The sequence below is a fragment of the Staurois parvus genome, unplaced genomic scaffold (assembly GCF_062004578.1).
Source record: "Staurois parvus isolate SC_StPar_1 unplaced genomic scaffold, SC_StPar_1.0 ptg000019l, whole genome shotgun sequence".
NCBI classification, from domain to species: domain Eukaryota; kingdom Metazoa; phylum Chordata; class Amphibia; order Anura; family Ranidae; genus Staurois; species Staurois parvus.
This window is the reverse complement of record NW_028317815.1, coordinates 861,829-888,179: the sequence shown is the minus strand read 5'-3', so window position 1 is coordinate 888,179 and position 26,351 is coordinate 861,829. Positions and strand designations below refer to the sequence as shown.

The 26,351-nt window shown below is 38.7% G+C and overlaps 1 protein-coding gene across 1 annotated transcript in view; it reads left to right on the top strand.

Annotated features, from left to right (window-relative positions):
- GRM8 (glutamate metabotropic receptor 8) overlaps window positions 1-26,351 on the top strand; it is a 1,278,142-nt gene that overhangs the window by 1,124,161 nt on the left and 127,630 nt on the right. Inside the window, exon 8 of the mRNA XM_089684442.1 lies at window positions 11,680-11,816. Coding sequence (XP_089540568.1) covers window positions 11,680-11,816 — 137 coding nt within the window. The remainder of the gene's footprint in view (window positions 1-11,679; window positions 11,817-26,351) is intronic.

Sequence of the window (26,351 nt, the reverse complement as noted above, 5' to 3'; positions counted from 1 at the left end):
CTCCCTTTACTCCCACAAATCACTAGAAGCATATAGACAAACAAGCATTAATTGGATCATTAAATCAGATGAGTGGTCATCGAGTATAGTTTAATTCACCAGTGAGGTTTGAAACTATTGTATATACTTTATGGGAAATATGAAATATTCTAAATTAAATTACTACTTAATGTAAAGTGGGTTATTTCATGATTATATGCTGTAGAGTAGTAGCAAAAATTTCCATAGCAACATATTAAATCACATAGTGCACAAGTTGCAAATAATTCCATTTCTGCAGGGTAATGAATAAAGGAACAGTGCTATAAAATAATATTTAGCTTTGCTGTCTTAATGATAAACCAGTCACAAATGACTTACATTTGATATGCTGAAATAATTTGAAAAGTATTTTACGCATTTGTGCCCAATTCCAATTTTTAGACTACTGTTCTAGTATAATCTTAATTTAACTGTTGTACGATGCGTGCAATTTTGTAGTAACTTTAACATCTATTGATAATTAAAAACAACTTTAAGCTTGCATAGCTTAAGTCTGTATAAAGGGTGTGTTAGGATACATCTTTGTAATTCACCACAATGTGTTTAACCTAAAATAACTTGAAATAAACATGTGGGTTTGCTACAGGTTCATACAGAATGCACAAAATCTCTGATCTGCCTATTCAAGCCCGTTTCCCCCTAACTGCATCTTCCTATTACCCAGTGAGACAACCCATTGCATTTTTTGACCAATAGGAAAGCAAAGTAGCTAAGGAGGTACTTCCTCAATAGATCTGGGTAAAGGTAAGTTGTTATGGGTCTTGTTCTCTTATTTATCTGTTGGTAGCATTGTGTTAAACAAGTGGCAGCACGTTTTCACAGAAGCCCATAGAAGTTGTTTCCTTGTTGTATACACTATCAACCAACTGCTGGTAAGCATGAACCTTTCTGAGTTGCCTTGACCTTCTACTCCAACTATGATGCTGTTCCCAGCCTTGTCTGCCCCCAATCATGTCATGTCCTGCTCTTGTTACATTCCTTGAATGTAGTGACATGCAGCTTGCATATGACATAATTTATTTTTGCTTGCTGTTGTATTTACTGTATGAATTGGCTTACGATGTATGTCTCATCATAAGCTAAAGCTCTTCTGGCTGTATTTCTCCTGTGGATTTATTTATTACAGGTACTTATATATAGCACTGTCAATTACTGCAGCGCTTTACATATATACAGTCATGGCCGAAATTGTTGGCACCCTTGATATTTTTCCTGAAAATCAAGTATTTCACACAAAAAAGGTATTGCATTAACACATGTTTTGCTATACACATGTTTATTCCCTTTGTATGTATTGGAACAAATATAAAACAGAGGCAGAAAAGCAAATATGACATAATGTCACACAAAACCCCAAAAATGGGCTGGACAAAAGTATTGGCACCCTTAACTTAATATTTGGTTGCACACCCTTTGGAAAACATAACTGAAATCAGTCGCTTCCTATAACCATCAATAAGCTTCTGACACCTCTCACCCGGAATTTTGGACCACTCTTCCTTTGCAAACAGCTCCAGGTCTCTCTTATTGGAAGGACACCTTTTCCCAACAGCAATTTTAAGATCTCTCCACAGGTGTTCAATGGGATTTAGATCTGGGCTCATTGCTGGCCACTTCAGAACTCTCCAGCGCTTCTTTGCCATCCATTTCTGAGTGCTTTTTGACGTATGTTTGGGGTCATTGTCCTGCTGGAAGACCCAGGATCTTGGACGCAAACCCAGCTTTCTGACACTGGGCCCTACAGTGCGACCCAAAATCCTTTGGTAATCCTCAGATTTCATGATGCCTTGCACACAGTCAAGGCACCCAGTGCCAGAGGCAGCAAAACAACCCCAAAACATCATTGAACCTCCACCATATTTTACCGTAGGTACTGTGTTTTGTTCTTTGTAGGCCTCATTCCGTTTTCGGTAAACAGTAGAATGATGTGCTTTACCGAAAAGCTCTATCTTGGTCTCATCTGTCCACAAGACGTTTTCCCAGAAGGCTTTTGGCTTACTCAAGTACATTTTGGCAAACTGTAGTCTTGCTTTTTTATGTCTCTGTGTCAGCAGTGGGGTCCTCCTGGGTCTCCTGCCATAGCGTTTCATTTCATTTAAATGTCGACGGATAGTTCGCGCTGACACTGATGCTCCCTGAGCCTGCAGGACAGCTTGAATGTCTTTGGAACATGTTTGGGGCTGCTTATCCACCATCCGGACTATTCTGCGTTGCAATCTTTCATCAATTTTCCTCATCCGTCCACGACCAGGGAGATTAGCTACAGTGCCATGGGTTGCAAACTTCTTGATAATGTTGCGCACTGTGGACAAAGGCAAATCTAGTTCTCTGGAGATGGACTTGTAACCTTGAGATTGTTGATATTTTGCCACAATTTTGGTTCTCAGGTCCTCAGACAGTTCTCGTCTCCTCTTTCTGTTGTCCATGCTTAGTGTGGCACAGACAGACACACAATGCAAAGGTTAAGTGAACGTCTCTCCTTTTTATCTGCTTTCAGGTGTGATTTCTATATTGCCCACACCTGTTACTTGCCCCAGGTGAGTTTACAGGAGCATCACATGCTTGTAACATTCTTATTTATCCGCAGTTGTGAAAGGGTGCCAATACTTTTGTCCAGCCCATTTTTGGAGGTTTGTGTGACATTATGTCGAATTTGCTTTCTTTCCTCCCTTTTTTTGTTTTGTCCCAATACACACAAAGGGAATAAACATGTGTATAGCAAAACATGTGTTAATGCAATACGTTTCGTGAGAAATACATGATTTCCTGGAGAAATATCAAGGGTGCCAACAATTTCGGCCATGACTGTATTATACAATCACATCAGTCCCTAACCCTCAAGGGATGTACAATCTAAGGTCCCTAACTTACATTCATACACATACTAAGGCAAATTTAGACAGGATCCAATTAACCTACTTGTATATATTTGGAGGTGGGAGGAAACTAGAGTAACTGGAGGAAACCCACGCAAGCATAGAGAGAACATGCAAACTCCAGGCAGGCGGTGCCGTGGTTGGGATTTGAACCAGCGACCCTAGTACTGCCAGCTAACTATTTAGCCACTGTGCTGTAGATCACAGGAGTATGAGTGCAGTTCATTCTGCACTCCTGTGACCTGTTTTCAGCTGACAGTGGGCAGAAGCCCACTGTTGACTGACGTCACTCAGGTGGTCCAGGCTGGGGAAAGATCCCAACTTTAAAGGCTCAGCTGAGAGACTGAGACAGCCACTCTCTCCCCCTCCACAGCCCAGCGCTCCAGGGAGTGAGGGAGGCAGTGCAAACAGTGGTGACTTTCTGCTCAGAGTGGCTGCGAGTTGTCACACTTAGAGCCGTCGGGGGACAGATGCAACATTGGACTAATGCTTCATCCACCTAGGTAAGTTTAACTGGGAAAAAGAAACCCCTACTTCTCTCTGAATTGCCCTTAGTTATTTGCTGCATTACTTTGTGACATTTTCACACACAATAAACACTCTTATATTACACATATACTGGAGTTCCTCTTGGAATTGACTGGGTGAAGGTGGGTCAACAGATACACCTATAGTTATGCTCTTACAGAATTGATTAATTTGCTCTTAAATTTACATGCCAACTTAAGTTTGTAATTGTTAAATAACTCAGTGTGGGAAACAAGACATCACTAGTAAATGATATTATAGAATAGCCTTAGAGAAACATATGTTCACTAAAAGTGGAAGACAGGGCTTATTAGAGAAATCCTAAAAATGCTCTCTCCCTCTTCCTCCTACTTATGCTGCATTGCCTGTATAAAAAAGACTTGTGTAATTACCCTTTTTAATCCTGTCCAGTCCAGTTGCATGATACAGAAGCTCCAGATCCCCTGTGTCTGAGAGCAGCTGCTGCAGGGGAGAGGAGGATGCCAACAATGGAGGGGAAATGGGAGCCAACAGGTAACATCAGGGCTCCAGGAATTCACTGCCATTGTCAAGTGCAACCCTACACAGCTGCGCCAGAGCTGCAGGATCACACAACTGGACTGGACAGGATTGAAAAAAAGTTTTTACACAGATCTATATTTTTTTAATATTGTAAATTTATATTAAAGGCCAAAGCCCATTTTTTTCAGAACAAAGTTACAACAACACTTTAGGTGTGAACGTTGCAGTAAGAGAAAGTCACAATCAAAATAAAAGAGAACAGAAACAAAAGAAATGAGAACATAATTAGCAGCATGGTAAACTGTACAAAGCAAGAACACAAAACAACATAAACTTGCACATTGTTGGGTTACATTAGTTGTCAGAGGCTTGGTAAGTAAAGAGGTGTCTGAGCTATATAAGGGGGGGGGGGGCAGTGGAAGGAAGTCTACCAAAGGGAGAATGATCCCATGGTTCCCAAATAGATTGAAAATGACCTGAGTGGTCACCCACTAGAGCTGTAAGTTCCTTAACAACTGCACACAGCTCCTCCTTAGTAATGGGTGCGTTTAAGAATAATCTGTCTTTCCTTTTAAGTTTAGGGACGTGAAAGGCTGAGAAAAAAGTGTTGAAAGAATCCCTATGGAAAGTGGGGTGTATGTCTGGTGATAAGCAGTTATAAAGCTTACGATAGATGTCTCCGAACACTTGGGCTATCTGTTGGGGGCAAAACGTAGGGGTGCCATCCGTTTGAAACAAAAATTCTGGAGCTTATGTAGTCGAATGTGTTTCTGGTTTATTGACCAATATCCTATGAGGTTTATTAGCGTATTGATAAAACTTCTGTCTCATCCATAACAGTTTATTTGCTATAGAACTGACCTCAAGTGTCTTAAGTTGATCTTTAAGTTGTACCACTAGGCAAAGTTTAGGTAGAGAGGGTGAATTGACAGATCTTTTTTTTTTATATAGGCAATGCAGCCTAGGTATGAGGAGAGGAAGGCAGAAATTTTAAAATAATTGTATTTTGTTATTATTACCACTTTAAGTATTGGCTACTAGTAACACTTGCAGGTACTAGAGGGTAAACTTGATTTTAACCAGCAAACTCCAGGTGTCTTCGTCTGAGGTCCCTGAGGGATTTTGGAAAGGGCACTGATAAACTGCTGATTTTCTAAGGAGAGCAATGATTGCATAGAAATGTAAGGGACATACTTGAGAAATCTCCATGTGTGTGTTTGCAAATGCACCCATCATCAATACCATGAAGCGACAAGTCCAGATAATGAAACAGCAGTGTCATAGCCTTTAAATGGTGGGGAGACACACACAATGGAGAAGTGGAAGGAGGGATAGAACTGTAACATGTTATGATTAATATAAAACTAGAATTTTTTTCACAGTGATAAAAGTAATATCATTCTTTGCCTGATCCTACTCCCACAGGAAGGGTGCTGAAACCATAAAGGGCTCATTTTGATTCCCACTAGGGATGAGGTTAAGGTTCGCAGTGATGTTAAATTCAGTTCAAACTTTGCCTGAACTCTGAATTTTCAAGGACATTTGACCTGTGGTCAGGTGAAACTTTGTATTTTTTTTCAAACCTGCATTGCAGTATGCAAAAACTAAACACCAAAACAAAAAGTGCATGTGACCACACACAAAAAAAGTTAATTTAGGGTGTGTTTTATAGCCCCCACCCTGACCCCTGACAGGGAGTATTGCACACTCAGGTCCACCTAATCAAAAGCCTAGCAGACCCCTTTCCTCATGATCGACAAAAGCAAACAAACAAGTACTAGGTTGGGCGTTCTCCCAAATAGAGACCCCCAAGGCGGCGGAGGAAGGAACCTACTAGCCACACATCCTCCCTTTAGATTTCAGGGCAGACTTGATGACCCATACACTATAATCCAGAATTAATGTAAACACATATAAGTGCATGGTGGCACATGTGGAGAACAAAATAAATAGATGTGCAAAATAAAAAAAGTGCCAGTTAAAGTGCATTGGCTAGGCCTTGCAGCCTTCTAACAAAGGTTTCCCGGGTCTTGGCCAAAAGGGCTAGTCCACGAGGATTAGTGCAGAAAAAAATCTTAAATATCCTGACCAAGTGCAGTTTTACACAGTGTAGTCCCAGACATCACTTTCAAGGTGATGCTTAACACCAAGAGCCCTCTGCCTTCCCAGCCTCTGAGCAGATAAGGTAGCAAAGTCAATAAGGAGACACTGGACCCTCAGGTTCCTCCACCAAGGAATTTCTCCTGTCCCCCACCTTACTCCCAGTTTCTGTTCCCACTGGAAGATCTCTCAGGACCCCCATCATACCAGCTGGAGTACAGCTAGATATCCCAGCCCTAAGACCAGTATGACAGCAGGTCATCCCTATTAGACAATGATAAGAGCAAATACTATACTCGATCTTAGTCAAAAGGCTATGAAATACTGTGGCTAATAATGTGTTGTGAACAGTGTGCCAGCCCCACCACAATAAAGTGTAGCTCTCTCAGCAGCCTTTTGTCAATGTGTGCTGGAGTTATAGTTTTAGTAAGGTAAGCTGACAGTGATTAAAGGGAGAGACAGTTAATGCCATTTTAGAGTGCTGGTGTTTTAACACAGAGTTATAAAGTGCTATATACAGTGTTATATTCAGTGATATGTAGATACTGATACATTACCATGAACTGTAGTTTAGGGGACTAGAGAGTGTAGGGTTACAGCATTTTTATTCACTCTGAATAGACCCAACAGCCTTTTAGGACTACTTTTATTGTTTGTTGCTGCCAAGCTTTTGTTTACCATTTGGGGAGGGGGGGTGCTTTATTGCTTTTTATTTCCTGTTTCCATGCACGTTTATCCTTGTTTTAAGTATATAAAATAATTACAAAAAGGTTTTTTTATTATAGTGTTTTAGAGTTGGCATTTGAAGTTTATTTTTTAACTCATTATTTTTTTTAGGGTCAGCAGCAGCATGATCTTGCTGGTGACAAAGCAAAATCTGCACTGCATACTGCTGTGGTCCAAAGATTGCTTGTGTGTTGCTATTAGGGTTCAAGCAGGGTCTGTATCCACAGGCCAAAGTGGTGGTCAGGACCCATATGCAAGAGGCAGGGCTTGTTTGTCTTTCCTTCTTTGATGTGTGCATGCTATACAACCAGAACATGTGGAAGAAGTGGTGGAGTGGATAATCAGGCCTTTATCACCCTCCTTCTCTTTCTCGCAAGTGCATTCTCATCCACAGCTAATCGTTTGTTTTTTCTCACAAATTATCATGAAGGAGTCAATGCAGCAATTAATTTAATCTAGGATTGAAGAGGAGAGCAACAGAAGCATAGGAAGGGGGGACAACCAGAAGAGAGAACCAATTGCCACTGATGTTCCTGTAGCTACAGCTTACTGCCAAGCAGGGGCAGACTGATAACTCATGGGGCCCCCGGGCAATAGGGAATCATGGGGCCCCTGTGTCCTTGCCCAAACTCAAAAAAGCCTATGAAAAAGGTACCAGGGGCATCTCATGGGGCCCCCTACTGACCCCGGGCCCTCGGGCAGTGCCTGAGTTTCCAAATGGTCAGTCCACCCCTGCTGCCAAGTTAGCTCCACTGATTAAGAGAGTGGGGATGATGATCATGTCTCTGACCTTACCTGGGGGCCAGAGATAGGAGGAAAGTGAGAGAGAGGCACATCATCAGGGAGGAAAGATTGCATCCAGGGGCATCTAAAAAAGGAGTGAAGTGAGCAACCGCCTTGGTTTTGAGGAGGGAAAGATGTCATCTAGGGACAACTATCAGAAGAGTGGAGTGAGAAACCACCCTCGTTTTGATTCTGGTCTCCAACAACATTATCAGAGAGTACAGCCTAAGCATCTATTTCCACTTCTGCAAGCATGTAACAAATATCACTTCCTGCCACCATTGCCTCCTCCACCAGCATGACCACATTTTGACACCATTAAAAATGTACTGCTAGCCTGACACATTATCCAGCCACCATTGTAAGCCTGCCAGCATTACCATTTCATCCTGCCTCTACAGTTCGTTGCTAATGCAATTTCAAGTCACCACACCAAATGTTTCAGCAACTGTTTCCAAGTTGTAAAAATGTGTTCACTGTCTTAGCAGAGTCAATCTGGATTTCCAAATCCATTCTTGTGTTTGACTACTGTGATTTGGCACTAAAAATACCCAGCGCTGAATGTGTACACAGCTGTTTATAAGTTGTAAAACCTGTTCACTTTTTTCTGTAGGGACAGGTTCTGCATTGCCCATTATTGTTTGCATTGCAAATTGGTGTTGTTGCACTAAGAAACAACAACAAAATGTTTCTGCATGCTGCACCTCAGTTCCACAATGGGAAAATGTGTTTGGCTTGATGTAGGCTAAATGAAGCTGTTTGTCTCATTCTTTTGGGCCACTGCACTGCTCCAATCAATAATATTTGTGGATATAGTCTCTTTAAAATTGTGTGACCTACCAGTGATTCTTTGATTATAAATTGCCTGGTCTTTCCATATCAAATTGCATCCTGTTAAAAAGGATAACATGATGTGCAGTAAAAATATGAAATTGTTTTCTGCCTCGGAAAAAATATAGTGTAATTTAATATTTCTGGATGAATTCTGCTTTCTCTCTCACTCCTGTTAAAAAAAAGATAACACACTGTGCAGCAAATTTGCACAATTAACTTTTTCTTCTGTCTCAGAAAATAATACAGTGAGCAAATGTTGTGTAATTTCCAAACAAACCCCAACCTTGGGTAGCAAAATTTAAGAGGGTGTAAAAATCTTCACCTTTTTTATTGCTGCAATAAGGAAAGCTTGTAATACCAATATTGTCTCCCACCAGGACAGCAAAGCACTACTAACGTTATATATATTTCTTGAAATAGCTACAGAGAAAGGCATTTTGCACTATGAAGGTTCCAAACATTATCAAATAATAATTGTAAATTTCAACCCTCATCTCTTTGTCTTAGAACAGAATACCCTGTGTGTAAAACTACCTCAAAACCAATATCCCATTACCTGTGAACATTTAGAAAAATTTGGTTTTTTTTTTTTTTTTTTATGGTGTACAAATCTAATATAATTCTTATATCTTCTCAGAAAAACTCAGTACAGTTACTGTATTTTCTATCCATGTTGTCCGATAATTGGTTTTTGCCAGCAGGGAACATGTCAGAATGTCCATCTTGAAGTAATTATTCATGCTTTACATGTACAATGTAAAGTTTTAGCTAAACCATCAATGCGTGTAGAAAATGTACATTTCATAAAGAAAATATATTTTTCTCCTATTGTTGGTTATTGTCGATGTATGTGGGTTAACAGAAAGATTGCTCTTCGTGTACATCAGGGTAGCATGAACTGACTTTTCTTTGTACAGCATGAATGTTATTACAGTTTTTTTTAAATATATAAATTGTCTTTATTTTAATTTCTTTATTGTGGGATGATGCACAATTCAAAATTAAGGGTTTCGTGGGGGCTAATTAACACTTGTGCATTGTGCATCACAAGGTTAACACCCTTGAATTATCATGCATTCCCCTATTACTGCATACCATGCATTTTTGTTCCATGTGCATTACTTTGTAGAGCCATTTACTGCAAATGACATTGCAACACATTGTACAGTGAATGTTCATTGATGTCCTGCTGCTTTCCCTGATTTTACAAGCCATTAAAGTCCTGGGCACCGAGAAGTGACAGGTATGCCCTGGACACATGATGGGGGTCAGACACGGAGAGAGCAGCACTTACCACAGGCTGTAGCACTGATCAATTGGCTTTACAGACACTGAATCATGTTTACTAAAAAGCCAACAGGCAATAGGGAAACAAACATTCAGCTGTTGTTATGGCCGGAGATCTGTTTACGGGTTCATATTACATGGATATATGCCTTACATTGGTCGAAGTGAAATGGTTATTTCAATCTGTGTTCACACACATGCATTAACACATTGCAATGGTTCTCTAAAGTGTAACTGGGCCCTTATAAATTACTTATTGCAAATTTTATTAGCTAAATATTTTAGACATGTTCCTAGGATATTTTATACAGTACATGCTAGTTTTTGCTGTAGTTTATTGAAAACAAAAACAACACAGGACTCGTTTTTACATAAACAGGGATGTTTTTATCAGTATAGTTAGAAGAACGAGGGTAAGGTACAAAGTGCAATAACCCATTGATACCAATTTAAAACTATCTCTTAAAGCTAACCTGTTAAGATAAGAAAGTTAGGCTGCTTCTTGAGAAATGTCAGCATTGTCAACTTTATGTCAGCTGTATCTAGAAGGACTGCAACATGACATGCCAATTCTGGTGAGGGGCATGAAAAATACTATTGTCTCCTCTGATGGATGAGATATTAAGATGTCCATTAGCTGCAGGCATCTTTCAGCCCAGCCAACTTTTGTTTCATGCAAGATTCTAATCTCCTAGGTGCTTGGGTTGGCAACAACCAATACTATGCTCCCAGTTTGCACATGGCACATAGGGATCTTGGGAGATACAGTTTATCTATAGTCTTCAACACAAACTCAATTTTTGAAGTATATTCTGTCATATTCTAAAAAAGGTATATCATTTCCAGCACAAAGGTTTTAAATAATGTTTTGGCGTATTATTTGGCACATTATGGGTTTGATTTACTAAAACTGGAGAGTACAAAACCTGGTGATATCTTGCATAGAATCAACTTCCAGATTTTTTTTTGGCCAAGCTTAATTGAACAAGCTGTTAGAAGCTGATTGGCTATTACCATGCACAACTGCACCATATTTTGCACTCTCACATTTTTGTAAATTTATCCATATGTTTTGTGTATAGGTCAATAAAGAATACATACAAGGAGCTGTGTTGCACTTCAATGATAATAAATTCATACAAATGGGTGTATTTATAAAATATTGAAGAGCTATTCATTCTGCAAAACTGCATGTACCTTTGTTCTGTACAAATGCAGGCAAAATTCCAAGTTTACTTTCTCCCCAGGTCAGATGTTCTTCAATCATAAGAATAGTGTGAATGAAGTACAAATTCCATTATGGCCACTGAAAGGATCCAATGATCTTAGTAAATAAGTATTTATTTCCTATGATCATCAGTTCCATTTTTGGCCATAATTGGCGGCATTCTCCTCATTTATGCTATTCTTATGAATTAAGAACATCTGACCTGGAGAGAAAATAGCCTAAAAACATTCAATTTTGCTAGCATTTGCACAAATGAACAAATGTATATGCAGTTTCTCAGGATGAATATCTCTGAGAATTTTTTTTATAAATAAATACACCCCTAACAGATATGTGGAAAACTGTGAGTATGTTTTTCACTCCTATACTGTGAATTTAGCCCTAATTTTATATAAGAGTGTACATTTTGCAGGGTAGATGTTAATCTTCTGCCAAAATCATTATGTGTGGTTGTTTATTATTCATTCTCCCTCACCAATTATAGTAATAAAAAGTGGTATGAGAAATTATATTTTAAGTATTAAAAATCTTATTAGTAATAAGTGATAGATTACCTTTTTATATATTTTTGTTAGGTTTTGTTTGCACCACATGTTCTACTCATTTTAATATAGTTTGTATTAATGTCAATTATAGTAAATTTTTTCACTGTTTACAAAACCATTTATTTCTTTAATGGGTAAAAATTTAAGCAACCCATGTTGATAAGGTTATTCTTAAAGCTAACATTTCAGGTACCAGCTTAATGTGTCCTTGAACTATATCATGTTTTAGGTAGCGCTGGAACACCAGTTACATACAATGAAAATGGAGATGCTCCTGGACGTTATGACATTTATCAGTACCAAATCATAAACAAGACAGCAGAATACAAGGTGATAGGACACTGGACAAATCAATTACACCTCACTGTAAGTAGAATTTTTCTGTACAGTTCTAACACTTTTTGCGTTAAAGTAAACAACGGTATTGTTAACAAGCATCAATACTTAGCATTGCAATGCATATTATCATATGCATGTCGTGTGTGAAGCCAGACTAAGAGTACTCAAAATGTTTGCCTATAGATTATGTTAAATGTTCACTAGTTGAAATTTAATTGTAGAAGAAAGCTGCATATGCAATTTACATTGTAAATATTTTTTCCTCAATTGTAAATTTGTTTTATTTAAGTAGAGGAGAAACTTATGACTGTCATTTTTGTGCTGTATTATTTTCTACCTATGTACTGTGAAAAAGTACAAACATTACTGCCAAAGAGTAGTTGCTATGCTTTGTGTGCAAATACCTTCATTACAAGGAATATACATGTTTATATATTTTTTATGTACTACGTACAGTGCTTGCTTTAATTATTTTATTGAGTACATATGAAATATTGCATATAAATTTTACATATTTACCACTTGCAGCCAATAAGAAGTGTTCTAAGCGTTATATAGCAGCTGAAATTTTAGACAGCTAAACAGTGAAGTGAATGAATCAAAATAGGGACACAAACCTATTCCCCTTTGCCACTAAAGATGATGTTTTAATAAATGGATTAACTGTCTTGTTAGAACGCCTGCAAACTTTATAAACACAATGTAACATACTGTATATGGCCTGTAATGTATGTTTACTTATAAAATAAAGACTTTAAACGGATAAGAGGACAATTATAAAAACATGTTTATAAACTTGTAAACCTAAAAAATTAAATTTCCTAAAAACTAATATAGTTTAGCTTTTATCCTTTATTTGTTTTCCATGAACATTGGTGCACAAAATGTCTCAATGTGTGCCACAACCCAGCAATGCCAGTGAAGAAAATCTGTTATTCCTAGTTCACTATCCCGAGGGAACTGTGAACTTCTGAAACATAAAAACTTGTATCAATGAAGGATCAAAGAAAGGAGGACATGTCCTATTTTTCTGTGTTTCTGCAGGATCATATTTCAGTATTGACCAAATAACCAGCAATTAAATAATTGCTTTGGGAGCTTCAGCCCTAATCCATTTCTAAAATTTATTCTAAGAGTGAAATGAAGAGCGAATATGCCAAAGTGCAAACAAATATATATTTATACCTTATGCAACAATACATCTAGTAGTAAAACTGAAGATAAAATAGTGAAAATACATGAAAAAAAAACAATATCTTTGGGGGTGAATGAAAAAGGCATGAAATAAAACGGGACATAAAATAAAGAAACATAGGTATTAATAAGGAGGTGAACAGCTTTCAGTGTTATCTGCCTAACCTGCTTTACTCACTGGTTATATTTGTAAAAGAATTTTACTGTCATCTAAAATATTGATTCTAGGTAGTGTTTCAAGACTATTATACTATTAGGACTATCAAGACTATTATACTTAAAAAAGTTATTTTTAATTTGCAGGAGTTAAACCTTCCTTACCATTCCCTGACCAATTACCAGATGTCATTGATGCTTAGATGCCTAGGCCAAATTTAGCAGTAATAGCATGTGTCAGTTAATTTAATGATAACATTGTGACACATTTGCATAAGTAAATCATTTGTTTTTATTAAGTCTGCCATAGACAGTTTGAATCTTGGCCAGTTCAACAGGGATCAGCTGAGATTTGAACCATGTATGGGCAGGCTGAATGTACCCAAGTTGTTATAGCCACTCCCCCCACCAGAAGAACACAATGGCTCGGCGGAAGGGATTCTCCTGCCAATACTGTCTGTGTTGATGGGGGGAATCAAGCAACCTCTAGTTGCAGAAAAAAAATGCACCAGCTATGGCTTGCCCAAAGGACATATGAGGCTATTATTTAGTACACTATTTTCATTAAATTATATCATGCTCTGTTTTGTTTATAGGCTAATAAATGCACAAGAATGTAATAAAAATTAAAAATGAATTTTTTCTATGCTTTAATAATGTATTATTATTATTTTAATAATAGAACTGTATCTGACTCTTAAAATCTAACCCCTAATATGGTGGTGCTTATCTGCATGCTAGAGGCTTCCATTTTCATCAATGAAGTGTACAGCCTGCTACAGGCTACAGCAGAGTTGACGTGGTGATCACATAATTGGTAACCACCCTGATTGATCCCCAATCTTCAGTAGAGAGCAAGCAGCCTTGTGAAGTTTTGGCTGCTGGCTCTTAAAGGGAAGGGTGTATATTAACATATCTCCAGCATGGGGCATTCTGCTAGAGAAGTTAACAACACATTGGGGATGGTAAAGGGTAAAAGTAGTGCTTTTGCAGAGTCTTTGTTTGCACCATCTGATCCTGCAGTGTGAGAGGGCAGGCTTCTGTGACACAAGGAAGGTGAGTGATAAATATGGACTGTCAAGCCTTTTAGGCTGAATTCATACATTAAAGCAGATCTGCTGAAGTGGTTTATTGCTCTGGCAGCTCTGTATAGCAGCCTTGCTATGGGGCAGTGTGGTGGACAATTTAGCGCATCATGAATAAACTTTATGTGAAGTGTAAACTATGTACACTTCACTTACTGCAATGTAGTGCAGCTCAATGTGCTGGGCTGCCCTACATTGCAGTGTGGTTTGGCACGGTGCACTGCATTAAAATGCAGCATGTATTGTGTACTGTAGTACTGTGAATCACTCATTCTTTCTGTTCTGCTGACCCATGCTGAAAGGTTTATTGCCTGAATTACATCAAAGACGCTGAGGAGCATTGGAGCTGCATTGTCTAATAAACCTCTATATTCTGTCCATAATAGAAAGTACATAAGTAAGGTGAGAGTTTTCTCTAGTTTGTTGAGATACTTTGGTTTAAGACAACAAGCTTTTATGTTGGAGCATCACAAGGATTTGTAAGAATATTTTCACTGGTTGGCATTTAATGGGGAGAAAAGCAACACATTAAATAATCTTGTTTGCTTTGTGGTTTTTTTTTCACTTATTAGTATGCTCTATTTTAATTAATGTGATTTGAACAATAGCTTGGTTAATGTTTATGTTCTCTTTTATTATATTATGAGATTTTAGTGTAGCTCTGAAGTTTCTAATTTTTGTTGCATGTTTTATTTCACACTTATTCATTGTAGCTGCTTATTTAGATTTTTTTGGATTAGGTTAGAAACGCATACACATTAACTTTTTTAGTACATTAACCTCCCTAGCGGTCTGATTATGTCAGTATTTCTGTGCTCAAAGCGGTATATTGTTTTCAATGGAAATATGTTTTTTTTTATTGTAGGCATGTAATTCTTAGGAATAGCTCACTTAAATCTGTCCAAACAAGAGTCTAGTAAACATCCCGGGTATGATAAAATTTGAAACACAAAATCATAAATTATAATATAATAAATATTCATAAAAAATAATAATATAATAATAATAATTTAATTCAATAATGTAATCAAACCAAAAACACTGAAATTTAAAATAGAGCGCCAAGTTCGCACATCACTGAGCTTAGTCGCAAAATCGTTTTCAGTATCTGATGACGAATTTCCCCACGAATCATTATCACTCAATTCTGCAAGTGGTTCTAATTTACTATCGCTGTTCTCTAGCTGGTCTAAAACCGCTTTTGACCTAAAGGGACGCTTTTTGGATGCCATGGACATTTCTCAGTTTCCAGGCAGAAAGAATGGTAAAAATGCAGGCAGGGCACAGGACAAAGCACTAGGGACAAAATGTATGTGAAATGGTGTGATACAGTAATGTAATACTATCAGATTTTAGTGTATTGAGTGAATGCCAAATTTTAAAATTTTTGAATTTCCTGCCGGTTCTGTCCACCGTACGTCCCTACGCTCGCAGGGAACGCAACCCAGAAGACGGATGCCGGCATCTGCCGGAGGACATGACCGGGGACGCTGTAGGGGGGACATCGCAGGAGCGCAGGACAAGGTAAGTGCTGGAGGGATCCCAGAGCAACGCTGCAGTGTATTCCCGAGTATAGCTCGGGGTTACAGCTTCTGATACTGAAAGTTAACCCCGAGCTACACTCGGGAATACTGCCAGGGGGGTTAAGCATTGAAAATCAGTCAGGGTAGGTAGAAACATAAATTACATGAACCTTTAAACAAATTGGGTGCCACCATTCATGATTTATGATCTGCAGAGAGCTGATATGTTTGTTATTTTTGCTGTATCTTGAGTTTAATTGTTTTAGGGGCTTACATTGAACCTGTAATCTGCTAATGCAGGTCAAGCAATAGTTCCCTCAACTGCCAACCTCCCTACCTACACATTTTTCTTTTGCCACACCGCCACCCTGTTCAAAAAGAGTAAGCCTTGCATATTTGCCAAGTCATGGCTTATTGTTTACACAGAGCTGATCATTATCACTGTTTATCAATCAACATAAAACACTGCTGGGTGTTTAGGCAGCCAAGCATAAAGCATCAGTGCTGTCACAAGGGAGAATAGGGAGTGAGTCACATAGTCTATATACTGATTATGGAGTATTTCTCTTCCCTCCCAATGGCTTCAACCATAAAAAGGTAAGCATGTAAAGCTTGGGAGGGCATAGGGTTAAAGAATGTTGCCCCAACATTTCATGTTCCTGATATGTGCCCATTGTACCATTTACTTTTGTTAAAAAGTATTCTGTTCTCTTTGTATTACTTCCTTTGGGTGAATTACTTGGTGTTCCTTCCAGTCTCACTGCTTTCCTATTTCTAATTGACCACGCTAAGCATGGAAGCATGTAGATCTCAGTGTGGTCAGTTTTCTGGCTTTTCTGGGAGAACAGCCTGCCTGTCCTCCAATGATCAGACTTGTGCTGATATGCCCACTCTGCACAGCCATTTACTGGGAAGATCAGTGTAATGCTGTTTCTCCATCTGTACCTTTTCAAGCTCCTTATGCAGCTGAGAACAGAGCTTATGTGATGACTTATTAAAAAAAATAACTAAATGTTTTGCCCTTTTATTTCTATTTTAAACTGAATGGGTTGTTTTAGAAGGTAAGAGTTCACATATATTTTAATTTGCTCTGAATGGTAAATGTACAGGTTCACTATAAGGTAACACTTTAGAAGTTTGGTGTCAAGTTTTTTGAGGGGAGGGGAATGAAATTGAAGGCAATATTTAAGGGTTAAGAATGTGGGCAAGGGGAAGGCTAAATATGTGTTTGTGTGTGAAAGAAGGGTGCTTTAGGCCACTTTTGAAGCTAACGCACATTAGTGCAATGCACAGTAATACACACCACTCTCTCGTTGCAATGCCATTCATTCAGCAGGTGTTGATGTACCTATGCTGCAGCACATCCCCAACTAATATACCATGTGTTGCATTCAAAATATGCTTTAGGTCCAGTGCTTGCTGTGTTGTGGTACATTCACAACACTTTAAATACAAATGGACTGCTTACCACAAAATATGTTACACAAAATGTGATAATGTGGTTGTGGTGATGCAACATTAAGATGTTTAACTTTACTCTTGTAGAAAGTTTTCATAAGCTCATTCCAGCCTCTGTTTATTATTTACTGGGCCATTTCCTGTATTTTTCTAATGGCAGTTCATGCGCCTGCTTTTCCCTTTAGCTAGTACTAAGACTATGATGATAACATTTGTTTTTATTACTTCCACTAATACCTTTTGTATATACCATTCAATCTCCCAAAATGGTATGTACACTTACTTGAACAAAGAACGAGGATGCAATACCCACTAACCAAAAAACCAAGAGGAGGACTAGTTAAACTTTTGTTAGGATTTTTGTATTATAGTAAGAATATTGATTATGTTGTTTGTGCACCCCTGAAATGGAGATAAAGTAACACCATCACCTTCATATTTCCCAAAATTGCCAGTGATATATATATGTATCAAGGGGAGATCGCCATTGTACCATTTATTCATATGAATAGACAGTCAAAATGGTGTTTCCACAAAGATCTTATACCAAAAGGATAAAAAAAAAATTAATAATAAGTACAATATCCCAGTCTTACCCTTCTTAGGATTTTGCAAGCCTAGCAAAATATATACATCACTACCACATTGTATGATGTGTGGTGTGATTATCCTTTTCTAATTATCCCTATTAGAAAAGGATCACCACACCACACATCATTCAATGTGGTAGTGGTTTATATGTTTTGCTAGGCTTGCATAATCCTTAAAAGGGTGAGACTTAGATATTTGAATTATTATTACTTTTTTCATCCTTTTGGTATAACATCTTTGTGGAGACACCATTTTGACTGTCCATTCATATGAAAGAATGGCACTATATGGCGATCACCCCTTGATATGTATATAAATCATTGGCAATGTTTTGGAAATATGAAAGTGATGGTGTTACTTTATCTCCATTTCAGGGGTGCACAAACATATTGAAATTTCTTACTATAATACAAAAATCCTACCAAACATTTAGGTGACTAGTCCTCCTCTTGGCTTTTTGGTGCATGGGTATAGCCACCCTCGTTCTTTGTTCAAGTAAGGGTAACATTTTTTTTTCACAACAGCCTTGCATATTTCTGCTTCACTTTCAATGTATGAAGTACATTGGCATATTCTAGTGAAATATGCAACAGACTTAAGTAGAAATGATTACTTTGATTGCCCCATAGGAAATGCTTCTGTTTGATTTGAAATACTTTGGCTGAACTATAGTTTAGAACTTCTCGCAGGCTGTAGCCTCTTTTGGGAACTTCTCAGGTGTTCAAAAGCACCCCATGATAAGTACTTCATAAAATTTCTTTTACTGTTAAAAATATTGTTTGTGGGCATAGGAGGTACATTAGATGTATTTTTTTTTTTTTTTTAACATAAGATTTCCTCTAGAGTTTAGCTCCAGGTTTTACAGTCCTAGCATAGTCTAAGCTATAAGAAACAGTTCAAGAGACTGAAAAAATATAGATTCAGCAGATCAAGAACAGATACTCTAGTGGAAGTTAAATTAAACATGAAAATTGTTTTTCATAGTTTCGCCTTCTTGGATAAAGTGTTTCAAAAATTACCACATGTTGAAAATAATGCATTTTATGAAGCAATTGAATGGAATTGCAGAGGGAATACACTTATGGAAAGCAACATAAAGCGCATTATTTTTCAGTTCAGTAAACCTCTGCTATGAATGGAAGATGTTAGAAGCAGGATTGAAATCCTGTTTGTTGTAGACCGACAGTGAAATAAGAGGTTTTTAAATTCTTTGCAGATAGGAAAGTTCAATGTATTGTACAATAATTCTCTTGTCATAGCCATCTGTACCAAAGGATTTCTTACCTTAATATACTCTACTAAGCTACTAAATATTTAAGCACATTTCATTTGTTATTGTGAAGCAATTCCTGATAGTGTTATCATATTCACTACATTAGTGCTGGAAGAAGGAAGCATACACTTATGTTTACTATAGCTATATATTTAAAAGTACTAGTCAATGGTTTGCCTATGAAATGTGTGTTTTGTGCATGCTCATAAAATTGTATCTGAAGAAATACCTCAAAGTCTCCAGAGTGGGAACATGAGTGATTATGATTATATTGATTCTTTACCAGTTACTGTATATCCAATGATATCTAATATAATATGTACATATATTTTTCATCAGAAATATTTCATGGAATACATAAAATCCTAATATGTAAATGTGACTTTTCTTTTTAATGTGTTGGGACAAACATTACATTAATAGTTAATTTGTTATGCGTTTGACTTAAAGTGGAACTTTAGTCAGAAAATTAAGTCTTACTAGATCACTTCAAGCTGGCCCTTTTTGCAGTTATAGCTATGTAAACATTAAAAATAAGTGCCTATACTGTTTAAAATACAGTAATACAGTGTATCACCATGTTCTGCACATTCTCAGTTGCTCTCTCTTTTTTTTGGCACTGTGCCAAATATGGTAGCCAATCTACTGATAGTCTAAATATTTACTGCTGCTCAGAGGCTCTGGACTTTAGCAAAATGTCAGCCTCCAACAAGAAGAAACAGAAACAATCATGGCGGCAATTTACAGCACACACTAATTTTGGTAGCATAATTATTAATGTAGAATGTATGTTCCTTAGTAAAGAACATTATTTTTTATCAAGTTGTTATGGGTAAAGTTTAATCCAGAAAATATGAATTGACTAACAACTGTTTTTTACCCAAATAATTATTTGTTTAGTCACACCAGGCAGAATTAAATGAAAATAATTTAAATAAAAGAGACAGTTAAAAGTTACAAAGTAATCTTTCATTTAAAAAAATTTAATTTAGAGAAAATTTAACCACTAAGTCATCAATTTGAAAGTTCATTTGAGTGCATGAATGACAATCACCTGCTGTCTTGACCATGCTAACATGCTAATAGATGGGGGATGTGTGAGGGTGCTGGACAGTGCCTAGATGAAAAGCATGCTTGACCAAACAATGGGGATTGGCTTAAAAGTCGGGTACCACACAGCCTGTTAACTCCTCCTCTAAGATAAAATATGCACCTCTGGTACCCTGATGGTTTTCTGTGGGTATACAAGGTGTAAGTGAGTTTAGCTAGTATTGTAACCATGAAACATGCTTCCTACTGTGGGAGTAATGTTGGACAGAGAACCATCTCAGCCACCTTGAACAGAGTAAGGCTTATACACTGGGCCAAGCCTAGCCGGTGAGATCCACCGTCACTTTCACTGACCTGATAAGATCTTTCTCCATGACTATATTTAGTAAACAATGCACAGTGCCATTTTGGGCAAGCGGCATTGTAACTGGACTGTTATTTTGAATTATGGACAATTGCAATATTTTCTTAAAAAGGAAGACCAGGCTCAGTTCTGCAAGATTGCTAAAAGTGAGATGGCTTTATCTTATGCTTTATAGGAGAGTGGACTAATAAAGACAAAGTAGATTGTTCCTAGTGTCTCTTGCCATTTAGTTCATGTCTTTTGTCTGTTTCATGTATCTAGCATAAGCTATGAAGCACTAAAAAGACATTTGCTGGCCATTATAGAGCTTGGTGCAATGCCATGTGTAAGTGTGCATCAATATCCAAAGAAAAAATATCTAAAGTATTATTAGAGGAAGGAATACAGTAAATGACCTTGTTCAAGTATTAAAAAATGATTTAATAAAAATAGAAATCATTTTATTGCCTATATATGATGTGTAGAAATGTAATTAAATGTGATAGACTATTAAGTTCAGAACCTCTAGCAATGTATTTCACACTTCTGGCAGGGTGTCTTTAGCTCTAATTACAGTGTATCATCACAGTGCTATTGATTTTCCAGTTCTTTCTATTTAATAAATGGATACGTCGTTCACCCTACATTTCCTCTATTTCTGAGTATGGTACATACTGGAGATTATATTTAATATGAAAAGACTGAAAATCTAGTGACGGTGATATGTAATTTAATAACTTATGACTTGATGCAGTACCTTTGTAGTAAAACACAGCTAAATTAGGCTGGGTTATAAAAGTCTGGATATTTTTTGGCAAATAGTTCTTAGTTTTATGTAAAAAAAAATTATGTTCCGCGGAAACATTGTCATTTTATTCCGTTAAACACATTTATTGACTACTCTATCAATATTAACTTGTGTAATTACATAGGCAGTTGCAATGAAATATGTCTACACATAAATTGGAACTGGCATTTCTATTCCAATACTTTAGCTTTCCAGTGCTAATCTCCAAATACTTGTAAGTAATACTATCAAATAGTGATCCGTGAATCTGCTTGGGTTTGATTCAAGGGCAGGTTTGGCAAACATGGCCAAATATCCAAAAATCATGAACATTACTGCAGACGCTATTGAAGTCCATAGGAGGCAAATCTTGAAAATCAATTTTCTCCGTTTTGAAAAATATTAGGCAAGAAATTTTTAATTGGGGAGTAACAAAAAAACAAAAAAAATACATTATGCTACTGCTCCTGAGTATGGGCATACTGCATGTGTGGGACTTCTGTAAGTAATGCGTCTGATTTCCTGACTTCCTATCACACATGCAAAGTAGACCTTACAATGTATTTAATTAGAGGCATGATGAGTGTTTTGAAGATCACTTTTCTTCTCACAAGTGTTTTGAAAATGAAGAAAAAAATAAATTTTTTACACACAACTGTCAATTAAGATATTTCTCACACACAGCTTTGGCACATACCCTTTCTCATCCTTCTGCTCTTTCTCCCGAGTATGAGGACACCACATATGTTAGGCTTTTTCCCAACCTAAACACAAATTCAAGAAACATCTTCAGGTTTTCATGGGACATACTGTAAATTAGGCATCTAATTTCCTGACTACCTTTCACATTTTTGGGAGGCCCTGGATCACCAGGACAGTAGAAACACCTACAAAATTACCAAATTCTGGAGAGTAAATACCCCAAGATATATTTTAAGAGCCATTGTGAGTCTTTTAAATATTTAAAATTTTCTGCTACTAGCTTATGGGAAATGTGGAAAGAAAATGTAAAATGTGAAACGATAACATATTTCTACCACACAGCATGGGCAAAATTATAATTATGCCCCAAAATACATTCTGTAAATCCTCCTGAGTATGGGAATATAATATATATGAGACATTTTATGAGCCTAACTTCATAGAGGAGGCCAAACATTCAAGGAAAAACTTCAGGCTTGCAGGCTGCGTAAAATATGCATAAAGTTTCCTGACTATTACATTTTGTAGGCCTTGGATCACCAGGACAGTAAAAACACCTACAAAATGACCACATTTTTTAAAACAATCATGCAAACATATTTTTAAGAGGCATGGTGAGTCTCTTGAAGATTTCATTTACTGCCACGTGTTTTTTGAAAATGAAGAAAGTTTTTTCTTTTCTACAAAAAGTTGTCAGTTAATAAGATATTCATAACACGCAGTATGGGAATACTTAGTATTATACCCCAAACACATTCTGTTATCCATCTCAAGTATGGGATACCAGATATGTGAGACTTTTTCACAGTCTAGCTACTTAGAGGGGCATACACTTCAAGAAACACCTTCAGGCTTTTAAAGGATATAAATCAGGCTTCTTATTTCATGATTATCTTTCACATTTTTGGAGGCCCTGGAGCATCAGGACATTGGAAACACCAACAGGATGACCACATTTTGGCAACTAAACACCCCAAGGTATTTTTAAGAGGCATGGCAAGTCTTTTAAAGATTTGCAAGTTTTTGGTCACCTCTGTATAAGAGGTTGGGGAATATAACTTAGTGCAGCATCACCTACAGTAGTCCCCATTCATTTAAGCCAAGCAAGCCTAGCCCACTTGTTATTGGCCTCCCCCAAAGAATGTCATGTTCACTGGCAAGGAGGTACAAGAGTCTGGAGAAAGGAATAACAAAAGAGGAGTGAAGTTGTCCACAGGGGATGCCTGGGGCTGGTTCACAGGCATGTAGTCAGTGAGATGCGCAGATGGGTCAGTTCAGGTGACAGACAAAGACATAGTCAGCAAACAGGCAAAGGGTCAGTCCATGCAACAAGCAGAAATGTTGATAAACAGGCGAAGGTCAGTTCAGGTGGCAGACAACACTGCACTGTTGATGGCTCCACTGGTGACCCTGTCTGATGCATCCACAATCGGGGACACTGCTGACAGCTACACTGGCTCTTGTGACACTGGTACTGTCGTGGAAGCCATCAAGAACACTGTTTTTAGCTTACATTGGTCTGGTGGCACTGAACCTGGTGTGGCAGTGATCAGAAACACTATTGGTGGCTGCAATGATCTGGTGATTCTGGGACTGCTGTGACAGCTATCAGGAACACTGTTGCTTGCTTATACTGGTCTGGTGAAACTGGAACTGGTGTGGTGGTAATCAGGAACACTGTTGATGGCATACACTAATCAGGAACACTGTTGCTGGTTTATAACAGCCTGACCCTGTACTGATGTGTCCATGACACTGCTGATGGATGCACTGGCTCCTGTGACACAAGTACAGTTGTGGAAATCATCAGGAACACTGTTGATGGCTTACACTGGTCTGTTGACACTGAGACTGGTGTAGCGGCAAACAACACCACTTGCTGGCATACACTGGTCTGGTGACACTGGGATTGGTGTGGTGGCAATTAAGAACACTGTTGCTGACTTACTCTATTCTGAAATTTATACTCAAACTAATGCCCACTGTATCTTAACAAGAACGTCCTTTATAGCATTCCCCATGGCTAACAACAAAATGGGGATGTGCATACCCACGCACCAAAGCCAAGAAGAGGATGAAAGACCTAGCATTTATTAGGACATTTATTAGGACTCTCCAGCTTTAGTAAATAAACCCCAATGTATTTATAAGAAGTGTCATCAAACGGTGTCATTATGCTAGGGTGTATGAAAATCTCTCCCCCTATGTCAAAGATTAATGTGTTTTCTGATATAACTGGGGCTGTTGTGATTGTGATCAGGTACACTGTTTTTGGTTACATTGGTCTGGTGACATTGGGACTGCTGTGACAGTGATCAGGAACATTTTGCTGGCTTACACTGGCATGGTGACACTGAGATTGCTGTGGCAGTGATTAGGAACACTATTGATGGCTGCACTCGTCTGGCATAGTCGTGATCAGGAACACTGTTTCTGGCACAACTGGTCTAGTGACACTGTGACTGGTGAGGTGGTGAGTGAGAACAATGTGATTGGCTGCACTATTATAATGACACTGGGACTGGAGTGGTGGTGATCAGGGACACTGTGACTCACATTGGTCTGGTGACATTGTACTGCTGTGGCTAGTGGTCAAATACAAATACAATCACTGTCTGCACTGACATATTGTATATATCAGAGCAGCCAGCCATTGTATATGATCACTAGCCATGGCAGTTCAATGTCACCATGGTGACAGCGTTTTAAATGAGATAAAAGTCACCAGGGAAGTACAGTAATCGAAGACACTGGCTGGCTGCACTGGCATACAAATACAATAGTGTCTCTGATCACCAGTCACACTGCTGATCATTGTAGTAATGATTGTAGTTCCTCACAACGATCACTTGAAATGGTCAAGTTTCATTGGCCCTTTACCCAGGTCTGTGAGGGTGTGCATGAGCAGTAGATGTGCAAGGTTTATATATATATATTGCCAAAAGTATTGGGACACCCCTCCAAATCATTGAACTCAGGTGTTCCAATTACCTCCATGGCCACAGGTGTATAAAATCACCTAGGCATGCAGACTGCTTCTACAACATTTGTGAAAGAATGGGTCACTCTCAGGAGCTCAGTAAATTCAACCATGGTGCCGTGATAGGTTGCCATCTGTGCAATAAGTCCATCCATGAAATTTCCTCGCTACTAAATATTCCATAATCAACTGTTTGTGGTATTATAACAAAATGGAAGCAACTGGGAACAACAGCAACTCAGCCACAAAGTGGTAGGCCACGCAAAATGACAGAACGGGGTTAGCACATGCTGAAGCACACAGTACGCAGAAGTCGCCAACTGTCTGCAGAGTCAATAGCTAAAGACCTCCAAACTTCCTGTGGCCTTCAGATTAGCACAACAATGCATAGAGAGTTTCATGGAATAGGTTTCCATGGCCGAGCAGCTGCATCCAAGCCATATACCACCAAGTGCAATGCAAAGCGTCAGATGCAATGGTGTAAAGCACACCGCCACTGGACTCTAGCGCAGTGGAGACGTGTTCTCTGGAATGACCAATCACGCTTCTCTGTCTGGAAATACGATGGACGTGTCTGGGTTTAGTGGCTGCCAGGAGAATGGCACTTGACTGCATTGTGCCAAGTATACAGTTTGGTGGAGGGGGGATTATAGTGTGGGGTTGTTTTTCAGGGGTTGGGCTTGGCCGCTTAGTTCCAGTGAAAGGAACTCTTAAGGAGTCAGCATACTGAGACATTTTGGACAATTTCATGCTACCAACTTTGTGGGAACAGTTTGGGGATGGCCCCTTCCTGTTCCAACGTGACTGCGCACCAGTGCACAAAGCAAGGTCCATAAAGACATGGATGAGCGAGTTTGGGGTGGTGGAACTTGACCGGTGTTATGATCCGCCAGGTGGTGCCTCAGGCTGCCAACTGACAGACCTACTCAGAGCGTGGGGTCTAAGCCCGGGCTGTGCTTTCACCAGGGCCCCTGATGGTGGGGATGGACTTGAAACAGTCCCGGGCCAGGTCACGACCTCCAAGCAGGCCCACCAGTGGCTGAGGAGACCTCCGGGGACGTATGCAGGTACCCGGAGAGCCAGATGTGAAGAGGATGGCGGCCCCAGCAGGGTAGTAATGGATCGTGGGCCCGTGAGGGTAAGCGGGGTACAGAATCGGTGGGCAAAGAGTAGTCGGGTCACACACAGGATCAGCAGGGTAAGTCAGTCCGTAGAATGGTCAGGGCAATCCGGGTCAATCACAGGAGCAGGCAGAGTAGTCAGGACAATCCGGGTCAATCACAGGAGCAGGCAGCGTAGTCAGGGCAATCCGGGTCAATCACAGGGGCAGGAAGCGTAGTCAGGGTCAATCAGGGTCTCTAGACGGGTGCAGGAACTCAGAATCACAGAAAGACCTTGCTGCAATCTGTGACAGTGCAGG